At 40.3% G+C, this 14,889-nt stretch overlaps 1 protein-coding gene across 5 annotated transcripts in view; it reads right to left on the bottom strand.

Annotated features, from left to right (window-relative positions):
• The window catches only part of LOC126334822 (galactokinase-like), a 110,799-nt gene that overhangs the window by 36,843 nt on the left and 59,067 nt on the right, over positions 1-14,889 (bottom strand). For all 5 annotated transcript variants that reach the window (XM_049997473.1, XM_049997478.1, XM_049997477.1 and 2 more), the window contains exons 3-4: positions 10,175-10,301; positions 1,242-1,367 (exon numbers count right to left, since the gene is read on the bottom strand). In XM_049997473.1, coding sequence (XP_049853430.1) covers positions 1,242-1,367; positions 10,175-10,301 — 253 coding nt within the window. The remainder of the gene's footprint in view (positions 1-1,241; positions 1,368-10,174; positions 10,302-14,889) is intronic.

The following is a 14,889-nucleotide window of genomic DNA, read 5'->3' as shown; positions in this document are numbered from 1 at the left end:
TTGGTCCTCTCATACAAATACTTGGGTGTAACATGTTGTAGGGATATGAAATGGAATGATCACATAGGCTCAGTTGTGGATAAAGCAAGTGGTAGAATTCAGTTTATTGGCGGAATACTGGGGAAGTGCAATCAGTCTACATAAGAAATGGCTTACAAATCACTCATGCAACCTGTTCTAGAATACTGTTCGGGTGCATGGGACCCATACCAAATTTGACTAACAGGGGATATTGAATGTACACCAGAGAAGGGAAGCATGAATGGTAACAGGCTTGTTTGATTCAAGACAGAGTTTCACAGTGATACTGAAGGAACTGAGCTGAAAGACTCTTGAAGACCGACGTAAGCTATCCTGAGAAAGTCTATTAAAAAAGTTTCAAGAACTGACTTCAAGTGACGATTCTAGGAATATACTACAATCTCCAATCTATCACTCACACTGGTATCATGAGGATAAAATCAGAATAATTACTGCACATGCAGATGCATTCAAACAATCATTCTTCCTGTGAATGGAATAGGAAGAAACCCTAACAACTGGTACATGTAGGTGTTAAACATGCCTTCCTGACTTTGTGAATAAGTGGAGTGGCCTTGCAGTTTGAGGCGCCATGTCGTGGACTGCATGGCCCCTCCCGCCGGAGATTCCAGTCCTCCTTCGGGCACGTGTGTGTGTTTTGTTCCTAGCATAGTTAGTTTTTGTAGTGTGTAAGTCTAGAGACCAATGATCTGAGAAGTTTGGTCCCGTAGAAATTCACACACATTTGAACACACTTTGACTGTGTGAGTAACACTCTGCCCATTAACTGATCACTTTGAGAAGCACAAAGGTATATTCTGAAGTAGTGCTGTGACATTAATACATAATGTGATATTTATATGTGATATAGTATAATTTTTTTATTGTCAAATAGAAAGTACATGTTGTGTTCCTCCTAAACAGTCTCTACTTTAATAAAAATTATAGTGCCAGGACATATAGAGGAAGTTTTTCTTAAAAAGCTGTCAAAATCTGACAGAAATGGTTTCAGGCTAATTATTATTTTCTGAAATTGCTGGCAGACAAAATATTCCATTAACAAATAAATAATTTTTATTGTGGAGTAAAGTAGATGGAAATTAGAGTTTAATGTCTCATCAACAGAGCAGTCATTAGGGATGGTATATATATTTGTTTCTTTTTATTTATTTATTTTTTTTAATTTTTTTTTGAGTGAAACTTCTAAATTCCTCACTGACCTGCAATCAATAAGTAAGGCACTGCCTTCTTTGGCCATCACTGAAATAAACTGGTCCATAATGCCACAAGGCATATTTGCAAATGTATGTTCAGCTTTCTGACATGCTAACGCCTTGTCTTGGAGGCTGAAACAAAAAAATATCACACCATATATATAACAAAAAAAGTGTGTCCATTTTTGTTTATAATTCATACAAATCTATAGTTGTATCCTGGTCTTGACAAAATTCTGTACACTTTACCTTCAAGACAAGAGGAAAATCACTGTCTGCATAATATTTGTAATCTGATTTGAAACATATTATGTACGTAATATGCAAAGGGGAACAATTGTTATCAAAAATCTTCAAAAGTTCTTGGCTAATTTACTTCAAATTTCTACTTGATCTCCGAATGAGCATTTGGGCAGAGACAGCTATATATTCAAAGCCCTTGGCCAATTTACTTCAAACTTCTTGGCTGATTTACTTAAAAGTTTTACATTTAGGAGACACAATGAAGAAAATTAATGGATAGTTAAATGCCTTACAAACAAAATAACTCCTATCATGAAAATACATTATGGCAACAAAATCTATGTTGAAGATAGCACCATTAGACATCACTAGAGCACGTGATGAGTGAAAGCTCGAGAATTTAACAGAAACATGATTGCAAATTCTTATTTATTGATTAGTTGTCATTGTTACTTATTGAATATACCCTACAAGATATTTTAGCCTGTGTTTCTCAGTAACTTTTACTATGAAAACCTGCATTTTCATAGAAATGCTAAGGCAGATCATGGATATAGTACCGACAGAAGTCGGTAGATTGCGTGCTGATCAAAATAACAAATAAAACCCACAATTTTCCGAGCTGTTCGTACAATCTGAGTCGTGCTCTAACATGTCCCTACTCGAGACCATGAAAACTGAGCTCAAACAATGCCTTTGATTAAAATAATTGCAGTTTCATATGCGGCTTCCATTTGCTGTGAGTATCAACAAGGCACAGCACCAATAACTTTATATCACAGATATCAAACCTGTGTAATACCAGGCACTGCAGTACAACATAAAAAGGAAATTTTTCATGCTTCGTGTCATGTTTACTTGAATATACACTGAAGCACCAAAGAAACTGGTATAGGCTTGCGTATTCAAATACAGAGATATGTAAGTAGATAGAATATGGTGCTGTGGTCGGCAATGCCTATATAAGACAACAAGTGTCTGGTGCAGTTGTTACATTGGCTACTGCTGTTACAGTGGTAGGTTATCAAGATTTAAGTGAGTTTGAATATCATGTTATAGTTGACGCACGAGCAATGGGACACAGCATCTCCGAGGTAATAATGAAGTGGGGATTTTCCCAAGTGACCATTTCATGAGAATACCATGAATATCAGGAATCCCGTAAAACATCAAATATCTGACATCGCTGTGACCTGAAAAAGATCCTGTACAAACGGGACGCATGACAACTAAAGAGAATCATTCAACATAACAGAAATGCAACCCTCCTACAAATTACTGCAGATTTCAATGCTAGGCCATCAACAAGTGTCAGCATGCAAACCATTCAACGAAGCGTCATCGATATGGGCTTTCAGAGCTGAAGGCCCTCTCATGTACCCCTGATGGCAGCAGGCAACACAAAGCTTTACATCCCGCCTAGAAATGTTAACCTGATATTGGACTGTTGATGACTGGAAACATCTTGGCTGGTTGGACAAGTCTTGTTAAAAATTGTATGAAGTGGGTGGATGAGTACAGTTATGGAGACAACCTCATGAACTAATAGACCCTGCATGTCAGCAGGGGACTGTTCAAGCTGGTGGAGGCGCTGTAAGGATGTGGGGCATGTGCAGCTGGAGTGATATGCAGCCCCTGAAATGTCTAGATATGACTCTGACAGGGGACATACGTAAAAGCATCCTGTCTTATCACCTGCATCCATGCGTGTCCATTGTGCATTCCGGCAGGACAATGCAACACCCCACATGTCCAGAATTGTTACAGAATGGGTCCAGGTACAGTCTTCTGAGTTTAAACACTCCCACTGGCCACCAAAGTTGCCAGACATGAATATTATTGAACTTATCTGGAATGTCTTGTAACATGCTGTTCAGAAGAGATCTCCTGCCCCCCCCCCCCCCCCCCCCATACTCTTATGTATTTATGGACAGCCAAGCAAGATTCATGGTGTCAATTCTCTCCATCACTACTTTAGACATTAGTTGAACTCACACCCTGTCATGTTGTGGCACTCCTGCATGCTACGCAATATGAAGCAGGTGTACTGGTTTCTTTCGCCCTTCAGTGTATAAACAAATAAGACAATTTGCAAGATTCAGTATGTGGGAATTACATGGACGTAAGCATTCACTTGGTGCAAAATGCATTAAAATCCAACCAAAAGTAAAGAAACTCAATAATGGAAATTTGAGAATGGTAATAAAAAAATATTACAATAGTAACACAGCTGTGACATTATAAAAACTGAAAACGGAAGAGGAACCAAGGTGAAGCCAAGTTGGGGGTGATAGATACCTGGAAAATAACTAGGGGATCTGGTAAAAGTGAGGGAAGGCATAGCGCAAAATAATGTTGACACTTACATTCATATTCCCATCATTTATGCAATCACAGTTAATGTCAAATACTGTTATGCTTTGTAATTCAGTATATTACTTTGAATTTTGTACAATTTGTTTTAAAGCATTAAAATTTTCATGTATTTAATTTTTATTGTCGTAAGGATTGGTTCTGGTGTTTTTGATTATTATTATTTTGTTTATTTATTTATTTATTTTCATTACACAACTTCCCTCATTTTCTTAAGTTCTCTTCCTTCCTCTTTCACCAGCACTTCTTCATCTGTTGGCTCAGCTGTGCATGTTGTTCTGCTGAGAATACTCTGCTCTTCCTCATTTCCTCCTCGAAGAATTCCTTCACCTCCACAACTTTTTTCCTAAAAATCTGCCAGTTCACAATTTATTCTGCTGTGATCCTGCATTTTTCTGGATCCCACTGCACTTTTTTCACACATGGAACTTGAGTTTTCCTGTTCTCCTGGAAGAGAAGACTCTTGTTGGCAAGCCTCCTCAATCTATTTTTTTTTAATATGTCCATAGAAAGACAGTCTTCTTTTCTTCATTGTGGTGGTGATATTTTCAAATCGTTGATAAAGTTCTTGATCTGATCTGAAGCAGAACATGAATTCATTTGATATGTTTCTGGGTCCAAGAATCTTTCTTAGGAATTTCCTTTCTTTCTTTCCCAAGTCTGAAAGTCCCTTCTTGGCTATTGTCTCAGATGCATATAAACATTCAGGTTTGACGACTGTGCTGTAGTGTCGGAATTTGGGCTGGTATGAGAGTGATTAGATTTGTATGTGTTCTGACACAATCTGAATGCTATTTCCATTTTTCTTGCCCATTTTTCAATTGCTGCCTTTTCATTGTTGTTTGGTGTCAAAATCCCACTTAGGTACTTGAACCTCTGAACTCTTTTGATGTCACCATACTTGGTCCTCATTGTCCAGACTGGATGAGTGGCATTTACGTTCATATATTGTGTCTTCTCAAAAGATATTTGCAATCCTGCCTTCACTGCCGTTTCCTTGAGTACTTCAGTCTGTTTAGTTGAAATTTGCAGATTCTCTGCAAGAAACACTATATCAATGCAAATGCGAGGCATTCAAATGTAAGCCCAGACTGTTTGCAGCCTAGCCTAATTCCATTTGGAATGTTGAACTGATGCATTTCTTTTCACCATTCCCTGATAACTTCTTCTAAAACACAGTTGAACAAGATCGGAGAGAGACTGTCTCCTTGTCTCAAACCTGTTGCGATTTCAAAGGGCTCTGACAGTTCTCCTAAAAATTTAATTTGTGATCGGGTGTTTGTTAGTGTTTGCTGAATAAGTGTTGTCATCTTATCATGTAGTACAAATTATTTCAGCACTTCTACTAATGTGTGTCTATCTACAGAGTCATCTGCCTTTTTTAAGTCCACAAATTATAATTAAGTGAGTGCTGTGGCTGATTGAAGTTCATACTGGCTATGGCTCATAAACTGGCAAGTACAGTGGGTGTGTCAGTCAGGTAGGCAATGAAGTAATATTTCCACTGACAGAAACGGATAAAGGTAAGTAAGCCCACCTGACAACTCCCCTTATTAAAATGGGCTGATACATTCGTACGATTTAAAATTTTATAAGATAGTTTGAACAGTGTTGAGAGTCTGGAGCAGGTAGCACATTTTATGCTACAGAAAATAAGTTTCTGGGAATAAAGGAGGTGGGAGGAGATAGTTAGATGGAAGCTATAGATTTTTGGTGGCTAGTGGTAGTCTGAAGCTTAAGCAGCTTCCTCAGACCGCCTGCAGAATGTTTTCTGGCTGTAGGAACATAAAGATATTATACAGTAAACTACTGTTACAGTTTAAAGGGAGCTGGTCAAAAACAGCAGTGATGGTTTAACCCTTTGTATTCCAACAGCAAGTGTTGCTCAACATTGCAAATTTTGTTTTCCACTCCGATGTTAAGCCCCATTTGACATGATTTTTTGTAGCTCTCATATGTTCCATTCTCAAATCTGACTGTACTAGGTACCAATGCTGCATAATTCTGCCATCTAGAGATACTTTTGTATTCTTCATTTTGAGATAAAAGTGAAAACAAGATTGACAATGGTTTTGATGATGACAGTTATTCATTTGTGAACAATTCAACTGAAATGATGATGAAAACAGTCCACCCTGAAGAATGTTTCAAAAAATACCACAGAATGAAATATTTTGTGTTGTAGTGCTTATGTAAATATATTTGAATGAAAGAGCACATTTTGTTTTAGTGTACACCCTACTTGTTGGTCAGTGGCGTCACCACAAAGAGACTCATACATTTCTCTGTCGCACACTCGCTGCCCATGGTCTGTGCTTGGATATTATACAGGATGATCATTAATAAAACCGACAAACTGCAGAACAATTTCCTGGCTCAAAATGGAAGAAAAGAGGTCCTATGAATATGTGTCCCAAAATGCATTGTTGCCATGGTAGATGGCACTGATGAACGGAAGTTCCTCTGACCACATGTCATGTGTTCCTCGTGTGTTGTGGGCTGTGTGATTCACACAGTATATTGTAGGCAGCCGAATGGTCTCGTATTCATGTTGGTAACAAGCCGAGATGGTGTCTGTGCACAGCCAAACAGATAGAAACAGTTGAGAGGCAGCATGGATATACCAAAACCAGTACCCTCACAGACACCCACCATATTGCACAACATTTCGAGCTCTTTTTGGGCATTTGTGTGATAATGGGTTCTTTCAGACAGACAAATGTGCAGGGAGGTGGAGGACTGTGCATACACCAGTTCTGGAGGATTGAGTTCTCCAGGACATTGAGATGAACCCTAGTACAAGTTCCAGACAACTGGTTTGCCAACATGATGTAAGCCAGAGTATGAGTATGTGTATCCTGCACAACAACCGCTGCTATTACTATTGCCTGCAATGAGTGCACAGATTATGAGCAACAGATTTCCCTCTATGAGAAGGATTTTGTTGATGTTTTTTGCACTAGAACATGTGAAAGAGTACGGCAACCCAGCAGATCCAACACACATATTGGAATCTCAAGCTTCTCGATGAAACTCTACCAGTGAAAGGGATAGCAAAATATCTTGGGGTAACCCTGAATGAGAAACTATTGTGGACCCCTCACGTATGGAATACCTGCTCCAAGACAAAAGGTAATTTATTGAGTACCAGGAGACTTTGTGGTAAAAACTGGGGCTTACGCCCCAAGAATATATACTGGATGTACACCACGGTAGTAAGACCTATGATCACTTAAGGGGCTATAGTGTGGAGGAAAAAGGTAGAAGAGGAAGTAGCTACTAAGGAGCTTGCTATGGTGCAGAGACTAGCATGCTTAGCCATTACAAGAGGAATTAGCAGCACACCCACTGCTGGAATGGAGACCATGCTGGACATGCCCCATTACACCTGTGGGTAAAGATGGAGGCAGCAGCTGGAGCACATAGGTTAAAGACTGGAAAAAACTGGAACTCACTGAGGTATCCAGGATCTCACACTAAAATACTGAGTGAGAGAAACATAGGTACGGTTGGGGAAATGCTGGCCAACTATATAATAACACCCAGCTGCTTCCACAAGCCTTTCAATGCAGTAATTGGAAGTAGAGAGCTCTGGGAGAACAAATTTTGACACTGTACTGGGGACACAGTTTGGTTCACTGATTGTTTGAAAATAGACCAAGGTGTTGGGGCTGGGATATACAGGGTGCAGCCAAGGCGGGAGACTGCAATCTCTTTAGGGAAGATGGCCACTGTGTTTCAAGCAGAAGTACTGCTATCAGGGTGTGTGGAGGAGAATTTGCAGAGGTGCTACAGAGGTCATAGCATTTTTATTTATTCAGACAGCCAAGCAGCCCTGAAAGCACTGGCAGCCTCTGCAACAAGATCAAAGATTGTGACAGAATGCCACAAAGTCATTTTTGAGCTAGGGGAAATCAATAAGGTAAACCTATTTTGGGTCCCTGGTCACTCAGGCATTAGTGGTAATGAGCAAGCTGATAGGTTGGCCAGGATAGGGGCAATGACATCATTTATTGGACCAGAACCTGTCCTGACTATCACCAAGACAATGATCAAAATAAAACTATGCGACTGGACAAGGGGACAGCATGCAGAATATTGGGCTAGGTCCAAAAGCAAAAACATGGCAAGGTATTGATGCTGAAGCATGTTCTAAGAGAAGTCTATTAATCCTGGGCTTGAACAGGAGGGAAATGAAACTCATGGTTGGACTATTGACAGGCCATGGGAATTTCCAAAAACACCTACATACAATGGGGATAATAGAAGAAGACCCCAAATATAGGATGTGTGGTGTGTGCGAGGAAACAGCATACCTGATAAAATCAGTACCATATTTTAGCCTTCCATAATTATGTAATTTAATTCACTTGATAGCTCCTGACCACAGAAATCTGTTTTGTTTTCATTTGACGTCAGAGCTGTAAATGAAGAGGAAATGGCAAAAATCATTAAACGTAAACATGAGTCATATGGAGACTAACCCCCCTCCCCACTACAAATCAAACTGCTCTGCACATGGGTAAATTTGATAGCTTGCCCATTTGCCCATGCAGTCACAGCCTTGGTAACAATGACTTGGCATCATGTTACACTGGCAGTGTTTATTGCCTGTTGGCTAACTGACATGCTGCTACAGTGCAGTGTATCCCATGTTGCCTCGCACACAATGGAGTCTGTGAGAACCTGTACTTTTCCTGAACCACATCCTAAGTGCAGTAACATGACAGTGGCTTCCACAGAGAAAGAAAGGTGATGGGCCCTCTGCTGCATAACATTACCCAACTGCAAAATAGCATAAAGTCTATCACCCAATTGTAATTTGTGTCGATAGGATCTTGCTTGTGAGAAATTAATATAGCTTCTATTGAAGGAGGTAGTTTTAGCATCCAAATCCAACATAATGTGTTTTTAGCAAAAATTGCAGTGGATTTCTAAGTCCCAGCACTTCTTCATAAAGCACCAGCCATATGTGTTGCTCTAATAACAGCAATTTAATAGTCTCAAACTTGTTTGAACTCAGTAGAGAATCAATTAAGTCACAAATAAGATATGGGAGTTCACCTAAGTTATTCAGAATGTGAACAAACTTGAACATATCATCTTGAATATTGTAGCCATGTAGAATTAGCCTACACTATTAAACCATGTATTGGGTTGATCCAGTTGGAATGCTGAAAGTTTAGGCACCATACACATTTTAACTGTTGTACCACTTAGTACTTGTTGAATTTATAAGGTTCTTGCCATTATGTATGGTGAGAGTTCTGGACATTATCTCAGCACAGATGAGCACCAGGTGCATTTAATATGTGGATGTGCTGCAAAACCAGCATGGTAACAAGGTTGAGGCATGCGGCATTTGGGTCCTAAGGTTGTGTAATGGTTTTCTCAGCCAACATAGTTGAAAGGTTGAATACCAGAGCAGGAGCCAAATTGCTGAGTATTGTATTTGGTTCCCATGGACAATTTGGGGAAAGCGTGGCAGGCACGAACAATGGGTTGTTGACTGGGACAGTAGAGTAATCATTATAACTGATGCGCAGTTCCCATGGCAGAGTGGCAGTGTGCGCAGCTGACACGAAGAGAATGTTTTGTATCAGTGCAGTAGCATCTGAGTGATGGAGTCTGGCCATCTTATTCCATCCATTGTGAGTGAAATGACAACTGAATGAAGTTTATTATCAGCTGCTACGTCACAGATGGAATGCCTTGATTGCTTCTGGCGAAGCTACAGTAGGCCATTGTTCATTTAGTAACATGTTGTGTTCAACGTGAAAGAATGAGCAGTCCACTATTTTCAGGATCACCATGGTAGTTAACAAGTCACTGAGTGTTGGTTATAAGCATCCGACACTCACAATTTAGCCCATCAACTACTTTATTGCTACTTTGTACACATCACATTAACTTGGTCATCAATATCTCATACATCCCACTAGAGAGTAAACCAAAGACCTCTCCTCATTCTTCATCTCACTTGCAAAGAACCTATATTCTCTCTTTTTATTAATTCTCTAGGCATTGGTTTCTCATAGAGACATCAATAATACATCTGCTTTCTGTAGCCTCACAAATGACTTGGCTTCCATTTACAACTATTTCACAAAGTCTGTACACAATGAAGAAGAACAGAAATACTATAAAAAGCAAAGATTTTACATCTTTGTCAGAGACAATTGCTGGTACATATTTAACAAGATTACACACACACACACACGTGCGCGCGCGCATGTGAATGCCGCCACCCCCCCTCCCCCCCCCACCGTAATAGATTACAATATATTTTCTACTTCTGCTCTGCTTTACTTATCAAGCCTTACTTTGTTTTCTCTCCTGTAAGCGCCTCCAGAAATGTATAAACTCCAACCTCTAGAGCAGCACTGCTTGAAACACCTCCGCCAAGTGGAACACTTGAAGAAATGACAGCATTAAAGCCTGGGACTGCACCTGCAGGGATGAAGAATGGGACTGAGACAGCTTAAATTTTTTTGTACTAATGTATTAGTGATTGTTACAAACAGAGATAAAGGAGCTAAACAATATGACAATGAACATAACTGATTCACACTTGCAAAAATAAACATTACAGTTTAATGTAATAATCTAAACAGTCCTGCTTCTAGAACTAAAGAAAAAAAAGGAGTAATTGAGACCAACATGTGTTGCATAATGTTAGTAGTAGTAGAAGGGCAAAACATGTCAGTGAAAAAAAAAAAAAGGTCAAAAAATAACAATACATTGAAAATGGACAAGGAATGGAAGATGATTGCCACCTACTGTTCTGTGTACAGCTGTTACTCTAGAAACCACTGACAAGTTAAAAGATTCAGTTTATTTACTCATCTTGTCAAAAAACTGTACAAATATTTACTTCACACTGCATTTTGTGTACAAAACTGAAAGGCAGGGTGACAATTATTGAACTACATGGAAAAAAAGAAAGGAAATTAGTTACAAATTACAGCATGCACACACTTTATTCAACATGTAAACGTCACTACAGATATTCAGATTTAGGTTACAACATGTTCAATATGCCTGCCATCATTGGTGATGATGTGGCGCAGACAAATAGAGAAATTCCGCATGATCCACTGAAGTGACAGAACGTCGATGCTGTCAGCGACTTCCTGAATGGCTGTTCTCAGCTCAGCAAAGGATTTGGGGTTATTGCTGTACACCTTGTCTTTAATATAGCCCATAAAAAGTAGTCACATGTGTTCAGATCTGAAGAATATGGTGGCCAATCAAGGCCCATGCTAGTGGCTTCTGGGTACCCCAGAGCGAGAGTGCCATCTCCAAAGTGCTCCTCCAGGGCACCACTCTTCTGCTTCATTGAGGTCGAGCTCTGTCTTGCAAGAACCACATCTCGTTGAAATCAGGATAACTTTCGGTATTGGGGATGAAATCATATTCCAAAACCTTCACATACCATTTGGTATTCACCACGCCATCAAGGACTATTGCACCAAATATTCTCTGACTGGACATTGCACACCACACAGTCACCAGTTGAGGGTAAAGAGACTTCTCAATCACGAAATGTAGATTCTCAGTCCCCCAAATGCGCCAATTTTACTTGCTGATGAATCCATCCAAGTGAAAGTGAACTTCGTCGCTACACCAAACCACATTCACATACTAATTCCCATCATGACCCTCAGCCAGCTGTGCAGTTGAACATCCTATTGCAAACTGTTCAGAAGTTATGATGATTTTGTTACATATAGTTTAATAACTGTCACCTCATACGTAGCTTGTGTTCTTTTCCACAACTACAGTCCTGAGTCAATAACGTTTGTGAAATTTTCCCAGTTATTAAGAACACTTGTTAAGGTTTTTAATAATTCCAGTGCCTTCAATAATCTTAACGGACACTTAATGTTTATGAATCATTCAGGAATAAAAGAGACAACTCACTGAAAGGCATAAGTGCTATGCTGCTGATAGATGCACAAATAAAAGGTGCAGAGCTTTGCTAGCTTTTGGATTGAGATTCCTTTTTCCGCGCGCGCGCACGCGCACGCACACACACACACACACACACACACACACACACACACACAATCTACATTCGCCTGTCTCCACGCACAGCGCTCAGGCGACTGTCAGATCTCTCCTGGCCCACGATGAGTATACTGGGATGAGGTGGAGTGCAGGGTGGGCTGGGGTGAAGGATGGAGAGTGGTGGAAGACAGGGACGGGGTTGAGGGGAAGTGTCTAGTGGCTTATGGGAGAGTGGGGAGCCATTTGTGGGCTAGCTAGTGGTGCAGTTAGAGGGGGCAGGTGGCAGATGGCTGGGCAAGACCTGCTAGATGCTTGCCCCAACTCTCTCCCTGCCTCCCGCCACTCTCTGTCCCTCACCCCACCTCAGCCTGTATCCCCACCTCACCCCAGTATGCTCACCAAGGGCCAGGAAAGAACCAGCAGTTGGCTGAGCACAATTTAGGGAAACAGGCGTGTGCATGTGAATGAGTAAGTGTGTGGTTGTGTGCATGTCTTTTCTACAAGCTTGAAATTGGAATCTCATTCTGGAAGCTAGCAAAGCTATGTACCTTTTGTTTGTTTACCTATCAACAATGCAGCACTTCTGCTTTTCAGTGGATCATCTCCTTTATTCCTAAATAATTCGTAATTCTCAAACGAAACTTAATGTTTGCAAGAAATACACATTAATTAACAAATTATATCACTGATCTACAAAAACCTGTATAAAATACTGCTGCTTTTTCTCAGGCAGAGAGTATACGATTTAGATTGCAAGATAACAAGTATAATTATCATGAAAAGATTTTGTGGCAGTAAAAGAACTATAAGGAATAACCAGCTGCAATCCACACATAACCTAAGGAATCCAGTATGATTGGAATGTGGCACTTTAGAGAGTCACTTTTCCTGGTGAAGGAGAGAGTAAAGATTCAGGAAAAGAAGTATCCCAATGAGGGTAACAGTAAAGTAAGTTTGGAAATCCTATTATTGCGGAATAAACACGAAAATTGACTTTTATGTGTAAACAGCCCACAGGTCGCCCGTTTATGCAATTCTTTCTTTCTTTTGCCTGTCCTGCAGTTTTGCAGGGTCGGCACAGTTAGGATGGATTTGGCAATGTTAATTTTAAGGGGTGGCTGGATGCCCTTCCTGCCACCACCTCATACCCCCCGGCTGAAATCAGTGTACCCCAGCTGTCTGTATTGAGGGTAGTCCATGAAACAGTGCAAACTTGTTCAAATGTCTGCGAGGTGTGGAACTGAGGCAGAACACGGAGACCAGCCTGGTATTCATCTAGCGGGTTGTGGAGAACCACCTAAAAACCACATCCAGGCTGGCTGGCACACTGGCTGATGTCAGTAACCAACCAGGTGGATTCTATCCGGGGCTGGAGCACCTACCCGAATCGAGGAAGCAGTGCATTAGCGCTCTTTGCTAACCTGGCAGGTCTTACTTATTTATTCGAAAGATGAATATTCCATAGAGTTCGTAATATCTCATAAGTGAAGTACCAGCAGCGAAACACTTACTTATTAGACCACTAACAATTCTTTATTTTTATGATAACGTCTCAAAAATGAGATCGACAGGAAGTGCAAAATGGCTAAGCGGGGATGGCTAGAGGACAAATGTAAGGATGTAGAGGCTTATCTCACTAGGGGTAAGATAGATACTGCCTACAGGAAAATTAAAGAGACCTTTGGAGAAAAGAGAGCCACTTCTATGAATATCAAGAGTTCAGATGGAAACCCAGTTCTAAGCAAAGAAGGGAAGGCGGAAAGATAGAAGGAGTATATAGAAGGTTTATACAAGGGCAATGTACTGGAAATGGAAGAGGATGCAAATGAAGATGAAATGGGAGATACAATACTGCGGGAAGAGTTTGACAGAGCACTGAAAGACCTGAGTCGAAACAAGGCCCCGGGAGTAGACAACATTCCATTAGAACTACTGACGGCCTTGGGAGAGCCAGTCATGACAAAACTCTGCCATCTGGTGAGCAACATGTATGAGACAGGTGAAATACCCTCAGACTTCAAGAAGAATATAATAATTCCAATCCCAAAGAAAGCAGGTGTTGACAGGTGTGAAAATTACCAAACTATCAGTTTAATAAGTCACAGCTGCAAAATACTAACACAAATTCTTTACAGACGAATGGTAAAACTGGTAGAAGCGGACCTTGGGGAAGATCAGTTTGGATTCCGCAGAAATGTTGGAACACGTGAGACAATACTAACCTTACGACTTATCTTAGAAGAAAGATTAAGAAAAGGCAAACCTACGTTTCTAGCATTTGTAGACTTAGAGAAAGCTTTGGACAATGTTGACTGGAATACTCTCTTTCAAATTCTAAAGGTGGCAGGGGTAAAATACAGGGAGCGTAAGGCTATTTACAATTTGTACAGAAACCAGATGGCAGTTATAAGAGTCGAGGGGCATGAAAGGGAAGCAGTGGTTGGGAAGGGAGTGAGACAGGGTTGTAGCCTCTCCCCGATGTTATTCAATCTGTATATTGAGCAAGCAGTAAAGGAAACAAAAGAAAAATTTGGAGTAGGTATTAAAATTCACGGAGAAGAAATAAAAACTTGGAGGTTCGCCGATGGCATTGTAATTCTGTCAGAGACATCAAAGGACTTGGGAGAGCAGTTGAACAGAATGGACAGTGTCTTGAAAGGAGGGTATAAGATGAACATTAACAAAAGCAAAACGAGGATAATGGAATGTAGTCAAATTAAATCGGGTGATGCTGAGGGAATTAGATTAGGAAATGAGACACTTAAAGTAGTAAAGGAGTTTTGCTATTTGAGGAGTAAAATAACTGATGATGGTCGAAGTAGAGAGGATATAAAATGTAGACTGGCAATGGCAAGGAAAGCATTTCTGAAGAAGAGAAATTTGTTAACATTGAGTATAGATTTAAATGTCAGGAAGTCGTTTCTGAAAGTATTTGTATGGAGTGTAGCCATGTATGGAAGTGAAACATGGACAATAACTAGTTTGGACAAGAAGAGAATAGAAGCTTTCGAAATGTGGTGCTACAGAA

The sequence above is a fragment of the Schistocerca gregaria genome, chromosome 2 (genome assembly GCF_023897955.1).
Source record: "Schistocerca gregaria isolate iqSchGreg1 chromosome 2, iqSchGreg1.2, whole genome shotgun sequence".
Lineage (NCBI taxonomy): Eukaryota > Metazoa > Arthropoda > Insecta > Orthoptera > Acrididae > Schistocerca > Schistocerca gregaria.
The sequence above is the reverse complement of the archived record's forward strand: the minus strand, read 5'-3'. Positions and strand labels throughout refer to the sequence as shown.